A 17511-nucleotide genomic window follows, 5' to 3' on the forward strand; every position below is an offset into this window, starting at 1 on the left:
TTGATCTGAGTTGACCTCAGAAGACTGGTCTTGACCCCTGCTGGCATCTCTCTTCTTTCCATAATTGCCAGTTGATAAGATCAAAGAAAAAGTTGTAGAGACCTGGAGTGAAGATGTGACCAGGAGACCCATGAGTTTGGCTAACAACACGAATGATGAGGAATGACTCCCAATCACCAAGGTTGCTCTCTTATAGATCTTCCTGGCCTTGGTTAAAGAAAGGAACATGGTGTTGCTGGTAGAATCAATCACTGCTACAAGCGGTTCAATCACTCTTGGAAAAATTCTCGAGGAACCCATGTTCCTGCAAAGAAGAGTAGTCTCTATATCTAGAAGGGACTTGGACCTGCTGCCTGACCATACTAGGAGATTGTCCAAATAGGGGTGGACGTGAATCTCCTATCTTCTGAGATGTACCACTGGATTTATGAGAAAGCTGTGGAGAGACCAAATGGCGTGACACCAGGCCTCTGATTCAGTGGGAGCTCACAGGAGCACAGCTCCTGAACCTTTCTGAGAGTTCCACCTCCTTGTCTGTTGAATAGTATTGCAGCTGCATAACAATCCCTGGATGAGCTCCAACACCTATTTTTCTACAAAATGACCCCTGTGTGGCACAGTACTGAAAATATTGATCCTCTACTGCAAAAGCTCACTTTTGCAGTGGAGGATCTCTCTAGAAAAGGCTGAACTTCAGTGGCGTGAAGCTCACTTCAGAGCTCATTCTGGACACAGACTCTAAACCGGACGAACCACGAACTGGTTCACCTAATTGGAGGAGTTTGTTGGAGGTTCAGGGTTCATGAAAACACCAGACCTCCATTAAACTTCCACTTTCTCTGTCTGTGCCCATGCCTAGATTTGGGGCAAAGGAAGTGTACTGACTTCACTTTCTATCAAATTGTAGTTGTTCATTCCATTTTGCGTGTGTGAAGCAGCTATCCTGTGATCAAGCCTTTTCCTGTATTGGTCCATTAGGTTTCTTCAGAAGTAGTATTTAAATTAAAATCACATGTATAATAACATGTTTTGAAGTATGATTCACTTTCCGTTCTAATGATTGTAAGAAGCTGAAATATAGAATTGTTTTTCTTCCTTTTTAGCTTTCATTCACAGATACCTGCTTTAGATTTTTTTCCCCATTATTAGCAGAATAAATTACCAGATACTGGAGAGCCTAAGATGAGCAGTTTCTTATCTGTCCTACTTGTCATGCCTGCCCCTGCTGACTCAGAGCAGGTGCCTGCTTCTGACCCCGCCCCTGCTGTGCAGATGCCTTCAGCAACAGAGGACGTAAGTCCTGAAGGAGCCAGCCAGCAGCAGGGGCCACCTGAAACCAATCTGGCCACACCAGGTACTAGCTCATCTCCCCCAGACTCACCAACACCTGGGGCCCGCCTGCGCGAGAGGAGACGCCTGGAATTCAGGAACAGGCGTAGAGAGGCGCGCATGCGGGCTAGAAGAGATCTGAGCCCGGAGTTCTAACGAGCCAATTAGCCAGCAGTATATCTGGGATCCTGGCCTCAGGCCAAACTGTGCTGGCAACAAGCGAACACCCTTGGATGTGTCTGCGTCTCGCACCCCTTGCTTCGGAAAGAACCTGTGCATTCCTGACCCGGCCTGACCCATAGACTGGTATTCTGGACTCTGGCTTTGCTTATCGGACTGGCTTAGGTATCGTTTGATCTCGGCTTTGCTTCCCGGCTTCTGACTCTCGGCTCTGTTTCCCGGCTTCTGACTTTCGGCTCGGCTCCCCGGCTTCTGACTCTCGGCTTCCCTGACCAAGCTTCCGTCTCACCCTCCAGCCTGCCTGTTTACGTTATCAATCAACTGGACTGTTTTACGACCACTCCCTGTGCTTCGCCTGGGCTGTCTGCGAGAGGTCCTGGCTCGTTGCCAGGACGATAGCAGCCGCAGCTTCGTGTCAGAGACTCGGGCCGTGACAGCTTGCCAGCACCCAAAACTCACCAGGCACGCTCATGACGGACCAAGCGGCAGGAGGCATGGACCCCTTGCCGGGGCTCCTAGACCAGGTGCAGCAATTAACCCAAGCGGTGATTACTCTGCAGCAGCAGACTGCGTCCAATGCCGTGGCCTTGGCTGCCGCCGCTGCTCCCCGCTCTCGCTGCCCGGTGAGCATTCCTGAGAAATTCGCAGGAAACTTGGAAGAGTTCCCTGCCTTCCTCGCCCAGTGTGAACTATACATGGAGATAAGGCAGGGCGACTTCCCTACAGACAAAACAAAAGTCTGTTTTATCCTGAGCCTGCTTAAAGGGCCAGCGGCCAAGTGGGCCACTCCTCTGCTGCTAGAGCCCTCGCCGCTGCTAGCAGACTACACACGGTTCAAGGCACACTTCCAGGCCGCCTATGCCAACCCTGTGCGTGCTGAGACAGCTAATCGCAAGATACGGGCTCTGCACCAAGGCCAGAACTCTGTGTCTCAGTATACCACAGAGTTCCAGCTGCTGGCTCAAGACCTGGCCTGGAATGAAGCTGCCTTGGTGGACCAGTACACTGAAGGCCTCTCCGATGCCGTCCTGGACGAACTGGCACGCACCGACCGCCCAGCCGCCCTCCAGGACCTGATCCTGCTGTGTCTACGCATTGATGGGCGACTGCAAGGTCGGCGCCAGAGGCAGAAGAGGGGCACTACTCCAACAAGGCCCCCCCCGGCGGCTCCCGTTCCAGGTACCCCAGCTTTACCGCCGGCTGTAGAACCCATGCAGCTGGGCGGCGCCCGCCCTCGCCTGACCCCTGAGGAGAAGAACCGACGGCGCACCCACAACCTGTGCCTGTATTGTGGAGGGGACGGGCATTTTGCAAGCTCCTGCCCGGCCAAATCAAAGCGCACCCCGAGCTCCGCTGCCTCGGTAAAAGGCCAGCCCCAGGTCTAGCCGGATCTCCTGGCCTGGGGCACTCCTTGAGGTCCTCTAGCTCCGTCCATCCACCACCCACCCCGTTCCTGGTCCCGATCCGCCTGCAGCTTCCCGACGACCGGTGGATCTTCGTCCATGCCATGTTGGACTCAGGGGCTGCCTGCTGCTACATGGACAGCCACTTTGCCAAGGAGCATGGCGTCCCCGTTCGGGAAAAGGGAACTCCTACACTGGTCGAGGCAGTGGATGGTCGTCTGCTGCGCTCGGGGCCGGTCCGCCACGAAACTCTACCACTCGTTTTGTGGGTCCAACAGCGCCAAGGGAAGCAGACCTTCGATTTGGCCCGCATGCCACGCTTCCCTGTTATCTTGGGCCTGTCCTGGCTGCAAGCCCACAACCCCCATGTGGACTGGGTGCAACGTGAACTGAGCTTTTCGAGTACCCTCGCACCCTGTTCCCCGCTACCACCCGACTCGACTCAGGTGCCGCCTGTCAACCAACCCGGTTCCCCACGCACCACCAGCCTCCTGGGGGCCGCCACCACACTCCCAACTCCCTACCAGGAGTTTGCGGACGTCTTCAATGAGAAGGAAGCAGACCAGCTTCCCCCACATCGGCCCTACGATTGCGCCATCGACCTGGTGCCCGGCGCTCCGCTACCCGCAGGCCGCCTGTACCCCATGGCAGACCCGGAACTGGCTGCCCTCCGGGAGTACTTGGACAAGAACTTGGCCCGAGGGTTCATTAGACCCTCCACCTCGCCCCTGTCTTCACCTGTCCTGTTCGTTAAGAAGAAGACCGGGGACCTGCGACTCTGCAACGACTACCGGGCCCTCAATAAGATTACCATTCGGAACCGCTACCCGCTCCCACTGATCCCTGAGCTCCTCGACCGCGTCAAAGGGGCCACGATCTACACCAAGCTCGACCTTCGCGGGGCCTACAACTTGGTTCGTATCAAAGCCGGGGATGAGTGGAAGACCGCTTTTGGCACCAGGTATGGCCAATACGAACATCTGGTCATGCCCTTTGGGCTCACCAATGCCCCCGCCGTCTTCCAACATTTTATGAATGACGTTTTCCGTGACCTGCTAGACCGGTTCCTGATCATTTATTTAGATGACATTTTGGTCTACTCTGCATCCGAACAGGAGCACATCCACCACGTCCGCCAGGTGCTACAGCGACTCCGAGCCAATCGCCTGTATGCCAAGCTGGAGAAATGTGCTTTCCACCTCCAGTCCGTTGAGTTCCTGGGGCACATCATTTCCCCCCAGGGAACCCAGATGGATCCGCGGAAGGTCGACGCCATCCTTCAATGGCAGGCCCCTCGAAGTCGGAAGGACATCCAGCGCCTCCTGGGCTTCGCCAATTATTACAGGCAATTCATCGCGGGCTACGCCGACCTCACCAAGCCCTTGACCAGACTCCTCCGACCGAAGGAGCCCTTTCAGTGGACCCCCGAAGCCGACCGGGCCTTCCGCCAGCTCAAGCAGAGTTTTTCCTCCAGTCCCCTTCTGCGGTACCCTGACCCGAGCTTGCCCTTCATGGTGGAAGCGGACGCCTCCAATGTGGCCCTCGGAGCCGTGCTCTCCCAGCGGGACGAGCCTAGCCAGCCATGGCAGCCCTGCGCCTACTACTCCCGGCAGCTCTCGGCTGCCGAACGCAATTACACCATTTGGGAGAGAGAGCTCCTGGCTATCAAGGTGGCCTTTGAGGTCTGGCGCCACCACCTTGAGGGGGCCAGGCATCCGGTCCAAGTCTTCACCGACCATCGTAACCTGGAACATTTGCAGACCACCCGCCGGCTGAACCAGCGGCAGATCCGGTGGTCCCTGTTCTTCTCACGATTTGACTTTACCATCACCTACGTCCCGCACTCCCAGAACCAGAGAGCCGACGCTCTGTCCCGCCGGCCGGACTATAACACCTCTAGTGCCACCGAAGCCCCCAGGGCTAGTATTCTGCCACCCTCGGTCTTTGCCGCCACTCTGACCGCACCCGCCCTGGTGGCCGAGATACAGGCCAGCCAAGACACCGACCCGTGGGCGCAGAAACACCTGCAGGAACCGCAGCAAGACCCTGCCGGAGAACTATCCACCCGGGATGGGCTGCTCTACCATCGGGAGCAGTTGTACGTCCCTCCCGGGCCTCTCCGATCCCGCATCCTCCGGCTGGCCCACGATGCCCCCCCGGCTGGGCACTTCGGGCAGCACAAGACCGCCCATCTGTTGACCCGGGACTTCTGGTGGCCTCGCGTCCGAGCGGACGTTAGTCGCTACGTGGCTTCTTGCGAGGTCTGCCGCCGAGCCAAGAACGTACCGGCCAAGCCCTCCGGTCTCCTGCAACCCCTGCCGACTCCCGCCGGTCCCTGGGACGTGGTGTCCATGGACTTTATCGTAGACCTGCCACGATCCCAGGGCCACACCTGCATTTTCGTTGTGGTGGACCTGTTCACCAAAATGGCCCACTTCGTCCCCTGTGCCAGAGTACCATCCGGGCCGGAGACTGCCCAGCTGTACCTAAACCACGTCTTCCGCCTGCACGGGTTACCCACGCAGGTCATCTCGGATCGGGGCCCACAATTCACATCCCGCTTTTGGCAGGCCTTCCAGCACGGTTTGGGGACAGAACTACACCTGTCTTCCGCCTACCATCCCCAGACCGACGGGCAGACCGAGCGGACCAACGCCACCTTGGAGCAGTACTTGCGCTGCTATACCAGCTATCAGCAAGACAACTGGGCCACTCTGCTACCCCTGGCAGAGTTCGCGTATAACAACGCAGTCCACAGCTCTACGCGGACCACGCCGTTTGCCGCCAACTATGGACTGCACCCCCGATTCTTCCCTCCGCTCGGCCCCTCCGCCAACGTTCCCGCAGCCACCGACCGACTTGAGGAACTCCACGCGCTCCACGCCCTCCTGCGCACTCAGCTCCAGCGCGCCAAGGACGCTTACAAACTGGCCGCGGACCGACATCGCCAGGACGGAGCCCCCCTCAAGGTCGGAGATTCTGTCTGGCTCTCGACCCGGTACCTCCGGACTCCTGGCCGGTCCTCCAAGCTAACCGATCGGTTCATCGGGCCCTTCCCCATAGAGGCGCAAGTCAACCCCGTGGCATTCCGCCTACGCCTTCCGGCCCACCTCCGGATACACCCCGTATTCCACCGCTCCCTCCTCCAACCAGCGGCAGCGCCGGACCCAAACAGGGACGTTCCACCACCGCCTCCGCCACCGGTGCTGGTGGACGATGAGGAAGAGTTTGAAGTCCACCAGATCCTAGACTCCCGGCTGCACCGAGGTCAACTCCAGTACCTGGTGGACTGGGAAGGCTACCCTCCCGAGGATCGCTCCTGGGAACCGGCTGCCCACCTGCATACCCCTGACCTGCTCCGGCAGTTTCATGAGGCCTACCCAGATAAGCCAGGCGGCTTGGATGAGGGGGGGCCTGAGGGGGGGGATAGTGTCATGCCTGCCCCTGCTGACTCAGAGCAGGTGCCTGCTTCTGACCCCGCCCCTGCTGTGCAGATGCCTTCAGCAACAGAGGACGTAAGTCCTGAAGGAGCCAGCCAGCAGCAGGGGCCACCTGAAACCAATCTGGCCACACCAGGTACTAGCTCATCTCCCCCAGACTCACCAACACCTGGGGCCCGCCTGCGCGAGAGGAGACGCCTGGAATTCAGGAACAGGCGTAGAGAGGCGCGCATGCGGGCTAGAAGAGATCTGAGCCCGGAGTTCTAACGAGCCAATTAGCCAGCAGTATATCTGGGATCCTGGCCTCAGGCCAAACTGTGCTGGCAACAAGCGAACACCCTTGGATGTGTCTGCGTCTCGCACCCCTTGCTTCGGAAAGAACCTGTGCATTCCTGACCCGGCCTGACCCATAGACTGGTATTCTGGACTCTGGCTTTGCTTATCGGACTGGCTTAGGTATCGTTTGATCTCGGCTTTGCTTCCCGGCTTCTGACTCTCGGCTCTGTTTCCCGGCTTCTGACTTTCGGCTCGGCTCCCCGGCTTCTGACTCTCGGCTTCCCTGACCAAGCTTCCGTCTCACCCTCCAGCCTGCCTGTTTACGTTATCAATCAACTGGACTGTTTTACGACCACTCCCTGTGCTTCGCCTGGGCTGTCTGCGAGAGGTCCTGGCTCGTTGCCAGGACGATAGCAGCCGCAGCTTCGTGTCAGAGACTCGGGCCGTGACACTACTTGCCTTCTGTTACGTCAGTGCCAGAACTGACAAGCCTTTGTGCAGGAAGTAATAGGAGTTATCATTTATGTTATATGATAGGGCTGGATGTTTGAAAGGAGACAAAACAAAAGTTCAGAAAGAACTGTATGTGAAAGTAGGCGAGGGTAATAGAGAGGAGGAGACTTCTATAAAAACCCATCTTGGCAAACTGTGTTCGCCTGCACTTCCACTTAAAGCAGGGGTGTCGAACTCGTTTGTTATGAGGGCCGGATCTGACATAAATGAGACCTTGTTGGGCGGGGCCGTGTGCATACCTATTTAAGATTAGGTAGCAGAGAGATAACTTTTCTAAAGGACACAAACACAAAGATTTAAAAAAAACTTAAAAAAATAAAAATAAAATAAAACATGATTAAAACATTAGCACTCATAGCTCTTAAGTATACTTTCATTGTATTTCTCCCATGGGAACTGGACAAAGGAAGCTCTGGCTCTTTCCTTTCGCCTGGGACCCAGGAGGGGGAGGAGCCTCAGCCAATAAAAGGAAGAGAGACTTGGCTCAGTAGCTCTTCTGTGCAATTGGGAGAGCCTGGCGAAGCAAGCTTTCCTCCCCCCCCCTCCTCCCCAAGGGAGGAGTCTCAGCCAATGGAGAAAATAGAGGGTTTGCTCCATAGCTCCTGTGCAATTGAGCAAGCCTGGCAAAGCAAGCTGTTATGCAGAAGGAAGCAAGAAAGAGGAAGAAGGAAGCAAATGACAGCCAGTTGCTCAGGAGCCTGATAGGAGCCCTCTGGGGCCTGATTTGGCCCCGGGCCACATCTTTGATACCCCTGACTTAAAGAATGGTAGTGCAAGATAGGAGCATATTTAGATTCCTTACTCCTGACAGCTCAGTAGGATCTAAATATGTGGAAACTCTTGTTTTAGGAAAGCCCCTGGCAGATAGCCAAGGACTGGGAAAAATGGGTGCAGTTGACTGTATTTATATAAAAGGAAGTAAACATTCTAGATAAGAATTGCTAATTTGGAAAGAGATTGTCTGTTTCAGTCCCTTTAAACTTGTGTGGGATAGTGCTTGTTTTAAAAATATAGTTGTTCCATGCAAACGTAGCAGTATCCTTCAGCTTTTATCTACGTTCAGTGGTCTGCATTCATTGCTTGTATAGCACAGTAGACCCATGTTGTGGATGGTATTGTAAGGCCAGAGATAGTGTATTGCTCCAATCTGTTAATTCATTGTTGAACTGAGATCTGAACCAGAGCCTCAGTTCACAGGTCATGCTTTTAGCTGTTACCTATTGTAATTAGTACAGTGGTGTAATGCTTACTCCGTAAAAATACATCTCACAAAACCATACCATTTATTTTGACCAAAGGTATTTATTTGTAGGCATCATTGACCATTGCATGACTGTTCTTCATTAATAAGGTTAGAAGAAGATAGTTGTCTTCCATTGCTTTTTATAAGCAGCAAAGTAATGTGCAGAAACTTTCCAAGGCATGATGAAATTTATTTTCTGCGGTGGTTGTAGTTAGCATTGTTAGACCTATTTTAGACAGAAGGTAAGAACTGTTCTTAACCGTAATCCTGGAGACATAAAGTCAGTTAATAATAGTATTATTTATTTCACTAGTAGTATTCTGGTTCAGTAGTAGTATTCTTGATTTGCTTCACCATGATTGTACTTCAAATTCTGTTCTCTAATCTTGATTAAGAAAGGAAATGTGATTGGTTTTAACCACAGCTAAATGATAGTGTACCATTTAATTTCTTGCTAAGGGAGACCTGGGAAATGTAGGGGGATTTGTACTCCAGATGGGAAACACTGAGGAGTGGGTGTGTATGATCTCTTGGATTACTCCCATTTGCTTACTCACAGTTGAGCAATTTGTGTGGCTTTGTGTGCAATAGTAAAGAATGATGGGATTTTTTTCTTTTTAAAAACTGGACCAGGTAGTATGCATACCACATGCACAGGTGCACTGCAGCAACAAAAGCTTGCTGAGTGTCCAGCTGTTTGTACCTCTGTTTTCTAGAATGTAGTGGGGAAAATGGTAAAAACCAAGGCAAATAGTGTGAAGTTTGAGTGCTTCAAAGGCAGGAGTAGCGTTCCTGTTATGTATGTAGAAGTGTATTTTCAACATTTCATGTCACCTATAGGCTTATGAATTTGATCCTTCTGCTGACTTCTTGTTTCAATTGGCAGAGGGGGGGGGAGGAGGGAAACAGCCACAGAAAGCTTTTTCTTGGTTGACTGAGGTCTCTTCCCCCTCTTCCTCCGAGGAACCAAAAAGCCAGAGAGACATAGATGAAAAAAGGCATCCCTTGCAGCAGAACAGTGATGTTTTATTCTAGGTACAGAAAGAGAGGGAAAGAGAGATAGAGAATATGGAGTCCTGAGTTTAAGACTGGGGCACTGGGGAAGCAACCTTCACTTTCCCCTCAATGCCTGTTGCTAGCCAACTGAACTTGGTTTTGTCTGTAAGAGGCGGCATGGGAGGGAGGCCTTTCCCAGGCCTATTTTGACCTTTGGGGGAGAATTCATTGGTGCTGGCAGCTCCAGGTTGGGGGATTCCTGGAGATTTTGTGGCAGAGTCTACGGACGTTGGGGAGGGGAGAGGCCTCGGCAGAATATTATGCCATAGAGTCCAGCTTTCAAAACAGTTATTTTCTCTAGGGGGAGAGAGATCTGAAGATCTTCAGCCTCCAGCTGGAGGCTGGCTACTCTAGGCCTGGCAGCACCCTCTGGGTGACTTGATGCCACCTGACTGGCATGACTTAACTAGGCCTGGCTGCTTGCTCCTGTTCAGCAGCAGTCCCCCTATGACAATCAATGTGATGTGGCAGTCAGCGCTTCAGAGCAGGGTCTGCCAGACCAAGGTTCCTGCTGAGGAAGCTGACTAGGTGATTTTGGACCACCCACATACTTTCAGCCTAACCTATCTCACAGGATTGTTGTGCAGGTCAAAAGGGGGAGAAGAGAGGAGAAGAAGAAATTGGATTGATACCCCTCCCTTCACTACTTGAAGGAGTCTCAGAGTGGCTTATTGTCTCCTTTTTCCTTCCCCAAGAATGATGTAAGCTGCTTTGGTCCCCACTGTGGATAAAGACTATCCTTTTCCTAGGAAGAGGCTGCAAGGAGAGGGGGAGGAGATGGAAAATTGAAGTCAGAGGGGCAGATACAGGTAGGTTGATGGTTGATTGGGAAGGAGAGAGGATTGCCAGCTCCAGGTAAGGAAATTCCTGAAGATTTGAGAGGTGGAGCCTGGATAGAGTGGGGTTTGAGGAGGAGTGAGAATTCAGGTACAATGCCATAGCCTCCATCCTCCAAATCAGTAATTTCCTCCTGGAGAGCCATTGTTGCCAATCTCCATGTGAGGCCTGGGGATCACTCAGAATTTCAACTGCTCTCCAGATGGGCAGATATTAGTTCCCCTGGAGAAAATGGTAGAATGTGAGCCATTATACCCTGCTGAGATCACCCCCTATGACAGCCAGTGTGACATGGCAGTTGACACTTCAGAGCAGGGCCTGCCAGACCCAGCTTCTTGCTGTGGAAGCTAACTGGGTGATTTTGGACCAGTCACAGAATTTCAGCCTAACCTGCCTTACAGGGTTATTGTACAGATCAAAAGGGCGAAAGGAGAATGATATAAGCGGCGTTGTTCCCCTCTGTGGAGAAAGATTGTACTTTTCCTACATAGAAGCTGCAGGGGTGGGGAGGAGATGGAAAGCAATTTACCCCATTTCTTTCACCCCATCCCTTCTTTTTCAATCTACCCATTTCTCTGATTTCCCTACTTTCTCTATTTTCCTTCCCAACAGTTGCCTTCTCGACATACCCTGCCTCCCTCTGTCTTTCACTTCTCTACCCAGCACCCCTGCAAAGGTCATGACACTCGCTCACAGCAAATTTCTAGCACCCATTATATTTTTCCTTCACCTCATTACTAGTAAGATCATAAGCCTCTTTTAAGAGAATTACTTATGTTTCCTCCTTAACTTTCTGTAAGGGATAAGCAGGATATACAGTACATCAAACTGATAGTTAAATTGAGCTTTCTGTGTCCATGAGGACAGTGAGATGAAATAAATAAATACAGAAAAGTAGGTGTTGCCCAGAAATTGACATCAAATATTTATGGTATCTTGTAGCGACTCTTATTTAATAGCTCTTCTGAAGATGGATTTGGTAATTTTTGGAGACATTATATAGTTCTAGATGGTAAATCTGGGTGGTACTGGTCTAATGAGTCCCTTATCCTACATAAAAGTTTGCACTGTGAAAACAGTTTTTAAAAACGAAAATTATTATTTTTTTTTAAAAAAAAGATTTATATCCCATTTGCAGGTGAGGTGCTCAGGCTGAAATCTCATTTCCTTTCTTTTCAAGGCTATGTCTGGCATAAGACTCATATAAACAAGATTTGGAGCCTGTGAAGGGTCCTAAAACATTATATGATTAATAATGCACTTACCATGTGAGGTGACAACATGATTTCAGTACAGAGCTACCCTCTTCTTAGTAAAACTATAATTGGTTTTGTTCACATGTTCATCCTGTTTGTTCATGGTTGTCCTTCATAACAGGAATGGCCCAAAGATTTTGGGGGCCCTAGGCTATGGCGAGGAAGCTACACCCTTGCTTTCCAGGGGGATGGGAAGCCATAACACATCCTCCTCATCTCTTTCCATTTTCTGTGGCTTAGGGAGACAGGAGGGCACAACCTGCTTGCCTCATCTGACACACTGTAGGAGTTGAAGGAGGAAGAGGACCTGCCAATGTACCTCCCTAGGCATAGTCACTCTTAAGTAATGGGCAAGAGGGGCAGCTGTCCACAGCCTGACCCTCCTGACAGAGGGGAGCAACTGTCTTGGTGGCAAGCAGTCATTTGCACCTACCCTATCTAGGGCTCAGGCAGCTGGCTTCCACATGGGTTGAGGTTTACCAGTTGCTTGGAATGTAATGGCAGAAGATAGATGCGGCATGGGGTCCTGAGGGGGTGGCAGTGATTCTGGGCTCCGTCCTTTTGCCTGGGGCCCCAGAATCTCAAAGGCTGCCCCTCCTTCCAGGGCTCCTGCAGATCGTAATGCTGTGAGCAGGATAATGTGGTAGCTAGGGTTGCCAATCTCCATGTGAGGCTGGAGATCTTCAGCTATTACAACTGATCTCTAGGCAACAAGAACAGTTTACCTGGAGAAAATGGCTGCTTTGGAAGGTGGACTCTGTGGCATTATATCCCATGAACTCTCTCCCCTCCCTAGACCTCTCCTTCCTCAGGCTCCACTCCCAAAATCTCCAGGTATTTCTAATCCTGGAGCTGGCAGCCCTAACGGTAACAGAGTTAGTTGGCACTTCTTCATTTCTGGTACCCTAGGTGATTGTCTAGATGCACCTACTGGATATGCAAAATGTTATTTTTGCAGGAATTTGCGGTTTATTTATATTATAACTTTTTTTCTTTCCAATAGGTGACTCATGTTCAGAAAGTGCACTACAGATAATTGCGACATCTGGCCACAATGCAGACATTCCTGGTGGTGTACAGCCTCTTTCTGAAGATGCCTACAGAATGAATTTGACCAAAGGAGTCTCTATGTCTTTGCCATCATCACCTTTGCTGCCTCGTCATGCTTACTTGATGCAATCTAGAGCAAGCAAAAAATCTCCAGGTAGTTTTTAAAAACAAACAAACATCTTTCTCGATTCTTGAGTTTGAGACAATAACTTGGTGCTTGGTTAGCGACATACTTCCCAAACCAGTGAGGTTTACCAATCAACAGTTTTGCTGTCAGTAACATTCTATCATTTTTTTTCTATCATTTTTGTGATTCAGCTGTTCTTATGCTGATTTCCTTGCTGTTGTGGTCCTTGTATTGCAAATGGAAGTGCTTCTAGGCTTTAACTGGCAGTCACTTGATGATCAGAACATTAAACATCATTGCAACTCCTTGGCTGTGTTTGGGAAAGATTTTTTTGGAAATCAGTCACAAATCTGTTTTAAGATTTTTTTTAAAAAAAACTTTTGTATTAACTGCTTGCTAGATGGACAAAAGCAAGACCAAAAATGAATTCTAGATGTGTTGTGTTTGTGTGTGTGTGCTAGGGTTGCCAAGTCCAATTGAAGAAATATCTGGGGACTTTGGGGTTGGAGCCAGGAGACTTTGGGGGTGGAGCCAGGAGACATTAGGGGTGGAGCCAAGATGAAGGCTGTGACAAGTATAATTGAACTCCAAAGGTCAAATGCTGCGCGACCCTGCACTCGTGACGGGAGTGGGGGGTGGGATGCGGCTTGGCCTCCGCCGGCGCCTTCCTGCGAATGGGGCAGGGGCCTCCACTTGCCTCTCTGAGACGGCTCTGCTGGATGTGAACGCCGGCCACGGCCCCGACTGACAGCAGCACCGTCACCCCAAGCACCACCTTGGATACCGCCGACATGTCCCAGGACGCGACGCGCCACATGGAGCATGTGCCTGCCTCCCCGCACACAGCCCTCCTGCGCATGCCTATAGGCTTAGCGCGCCGAGCGCATCGTTCCCAGCCGGCCAACGACCCCCAGCCCAGGTAGTCGAACGCCGAGAGCGACCGCCTGTTCCTGGAGCAGCTTTGCTCCAAAGAGCCTTCCAGGGGCGACCCCCACCCCCAGAGAGCAGGGAGCGGCCTGAGGCCCAGTCAGCTACGTGTGGTTCTGCTTGGGAGCCTCGCGGTGCAGCTGACCGTCTGCCCGGCTGGCTTGTGTTCAAACGTCGCCTGCCAGAGGAGCAGCTACGGAGGAGAGGCGGCATCTTTGGAAACGCTCCTTGGCACTGTTTCCCCCCCCTCCGCCCGCTTCCGTTTTTTTGGGGAGCGGGGGAAGAGGCTGGAAATCCTGGGGTCCCCCGCCAGGGCGGGAGGGTTGGGAAGCCTAGTGTGTGCATTCTCACTCTCTCTCTCTCTCTGGCTGAGGAGATGTCAGCAAGACAGGAAGCAGAAAGCGCAGCCAAAGTCAGCTGCTTTTGAAGCCTGAGCTGAAAATGAAAGTAAAAGTCAGTTGCGAGTCTTGTGCTGCAAAGCTCTTAGCTGCGCAGAAAATTTCTTTGATTTACCAGGCAGTTGAAAAGATTATAGTCATCATTGCTGTTGGTGAACTGCTGAGTGCTTTTGTAGCATAGTGTTCATAATATATCTATTTGGTTTTCAAAATGCTATTTTCTCTTTTGGGCTTCAGGATTACATAAAGCACCTGTTAGGAGCTCAACTTTAGTCAGCTCTGTCTCATGCTTGCTGTTGTACAATATTTGTTTATTTTGTTTGTATCCTTTTGTATCCCACCCTCCCTGCCAAAGCGGGCTCAGGGCAGCGAACAAGGCCAATAGAAAAACGAAAACATTTTTTTTAAAAAAATTAAAACTAATTAAACAATAATTACAATAACATTAAAGTGTTTTAGTGGTGATGGCGGTACTGCAGTCATCTTCATCCCAGCATTCATATTCTCCAGATACGCATCAGGTCTGAGGGCTGAATTTCATGGCGTCCAGATCGATCTGTCCGGGCAAGTACTAGATTTAACAATGAAAAGCTTGGTGGAAGAGCTCCATTTTACAGGCCCTGTGGAATTGAAAGAGATCCTGCATGGCCCTAACATCCTTGGGGAGCTCATTCTACCAGTGTAGGGCTGCAACCGAGAAGGCCCTCGCTCGAGTTGCAGCCAGCCTGGCATCTCTGGGATTGGGGATTGAAAGGAGATTTTGAACCCAGTCTGCAGTACTCTCTGGGGTACATATGGGGAAAGGCAGTCCAGTAGGTATTCAGGTCCCTGGCTATATATGGCTTTAAAGGTAATTACCAGCACCTTGAAACAAATCCAGTGTGCAATAGGTAACCACTTCAGTGTTTTCAGTACAGGCTGGATGTGTTCCTGTGAGGAGAGACCTAATAACAGGCTGGCTGCAACATTCTGCACCAGATGAAGCTTCCGGATTTGAGCTAAGGGCAGCCCCATGTAGAGAGCATTGCAGTAGCCGACTCTTGAGGTGACCATAGCGTGGATCACTGTTGTAAGGTCACTGTGGTTGAGGAAGGAAACCAACTGCCTAACTAGCAGGAGATGGTAAAAGGCCGATTTGGCAGTGTCTGATACCTGAGCCTGCATTGTTAGCTCAAATACAGGACCTCCATCTTGGTCGGATTCAGTTTCAGTCGACTCAGCTTGAGCCAGCCAGCCACAGCTTGTAATGCCAGGCCCAGATTTTCCGGATCATAGCCAGACCAGCCGCCTAACGACAGATAGAGCTGGGAGTTGTCTATCTCAAGGATCTCTTTTTCAGGGCTGGTAGATATATTTTTCTTAGCAGTGATGTTTTTAAAAATTACCTTTTCTGAAATCTAAAATAATTGAAGCTTCTTCACGTAAATACGTCAGCTAGTTTCATTGTCAAATCTTGGAATTATCTCTAGTACATTTAAAAAATCAAAACCAACAAAAAAGAAAAATCCTTGGAATTTTCAAGGAATTTTCACGCTTCAGACTTCACATTTTTATTAACTGGCAGATATGTGTATAGTAATCCTGGCTTCTTATTTATTTGACTTCTGTTAAGTAACCCACTTATGCTAGTTCTAGATCATAAAGAAGTTTCTCTTCCTCTTTGAAATGTCATGATAGAAGGAGGAAGGAGTCTAAAAATGAAGAATATGATCTATGCTTTTAATTGTCTACAAATAAAGGATAAACCAGAATATTTACTTAGTATGATCATATTTACCAAAATACTGTATTATTACTATTTAGCAGTGACTCTGGTAACACAGACTTTAATTTCATAACATGGTACATCCATTCAGTTTTTCATGGGGTTTTTTTGGTCTGCTTAATAACAGTTCTTTAACAGGTGCATAATAGGACAAAGTTAACTTTTCAGTCCTAAAGATTAAATAGGCTTCATTAACAAAAGAAGTGAATGTCTTTTCCCTATTAAAATTCAAGCGTACTTTAATATATACATTTTTAATTACTTGGTTTGTGTATACAATGTATCTTGTGGTTGGTTGCAAACTGTGAAAGGTAGTTGCTTCAGGCATTTACTATTGGTATTTTGTTTATACATGCTGTGTGGTTGGTAATAAGCTAATTGATTCGGCATCTATGTATTGCCTGGGTGAGCATCAAGATATGCACATACTTGTTCAGACATAGATTGGTATTTGTAAAATATCCCTTTCTGAACAAAAAAGTGGATGATTGTGAGGTAGTAAAACTAAGTAGTCCAAAGAGATATTGAACAGGGGATCAGAAGATGAACAACAAATGGAAGAAGGGTAGAAAGCAGACAATTTGTTGAAAGTGGGGAAAGAGGAGTAGTAGGAAAGGTGTGTGTTTAGGGTTGCCAACCTCCAGGTGGTAACCAGAGATCTCCTGAAATTACAACCAATTTCCAAGTGACAGAAATAGGTTCAGCCAGAGAAAATGGCAGCTTTGGAAAGGTAGACTGTATGGCATTATACCCCATTGAAGTCCTTCCCTTCCCTTCCCCAAACCCTGTCCTCTTCAGGTTCCACCCCCAAAATCTCAAGGTATTTCCCATCCCAGAGCTGACAACCCTAGTTGTGTTAAAACAGATGAATAGCAACAATGGCAAATGGGGAGGGCAAGAGAGAGAGCAGCAAGTTCTCCTTGTTGTCGTCTTCACTCTCCCACTCCGCTCTGCAATTCTTTATTTTCCTTTGTAGGCACATATTTCCCCTTTTCTGTGATTTAACAGAGTAGAACATCTGTTTGAAGTATTTCCTGAAATTAAAGTATTAAAATGCATAGTTTTGATGTATAAAATTAGAAGATGAAAGGCTCTTATTCTGGTTTAGGAAAAATGCATACTGGTCTTTTGAAAAGAGATGGCATTTTCAACAAGAATTCATAGCCATGATGAAATCTGAACCCTTTAAGAGCTAATATTAAGAAGCCTAAGTCTATATTAATCATTGTGTGTGCACATCAAATTGAGATCTCATTGGATCTGAATTTATTTATTCTATTTTATTGGATTTGTAGCCCACCCTCCCCACAAGCAGGCTCAGGGCAGGTTCTGTCACAGGTCGACAACAGTTAAAACCACAGCATTTAACATTTATAGATTAAAACATCTAAAATTCAGCAACAGTAGTCAGTTCCTTGACAGATATAGTCTGTTCTAATGTGAGAGGAAATGACTTTTCATTTTTGTTATAAGAAATGAAGGTTTTTATTAAGAAAAAAACTCTTTCCCATTAATTGAACTGTGGAATTAAAAGAACATTTCTCCCTTAATTGTATAGTACAGTGCTTTGACTTGGTGTGGTGGTAAAGAGCCAGTTTTGTGTAGTGGTTAAGAACTGTGGACTCTAATCTGGAGAACCGGGTTTAATTCCTCACTCTTCCACATGCAGCGATCTGGGTGACCTTTGTTCTGTTCTCTCATAAGAACATAA

The 17511-nt window shown here is 49.4% G+C and overlaps 1 protein-coding gene across 3 annotated transcripts in view; it reads left to right on the top strand.

Annotated features, from left to right (window-relative positions):
* Nucleotides 1–17511, top strand: part of TANC1 (tetratricopeptide repeat, ankyrin repeat and coiled-coil containing 1) — a 221405-nt gene that overhangs the window by 95546 nt on the left and 108348 nt on the right. For 2 of the 3 annotated variants that reach the window (XM_060257302.1, XM_060257300.1), the window contains one exon: nucleotides 12537–12737. The exons of the other annotated variant lie outside the window; for it this stretch is intronic. In XM_060257302.1, the coding sequence (XP_060113285.1) occupies nucleotides 12537–12737 (201 nt within the window). The remainder of the gene's footprint in view (nucleotides 1–12536; nucleotides 12738–17511) is intronic. 3 annotated transcript variants of the gene reach the window in all.

Source organism: Heteronotia binoei, chromosome 16, assembly GCF_032191835.1.
Source record: "Heteronotia binoei isolate CCM8104 ecotype False Entrance Well chromosome 16, APGP_CSIRO_Hbin_v1, whole genome shotgun sequence".
Classification (NCBI taxonomy): Eukaryota; Metazoa; Chordata; class Lepidosauria; order Squamata; family Gekkonidae; genus Heteronotia; species Heteronotia binoei.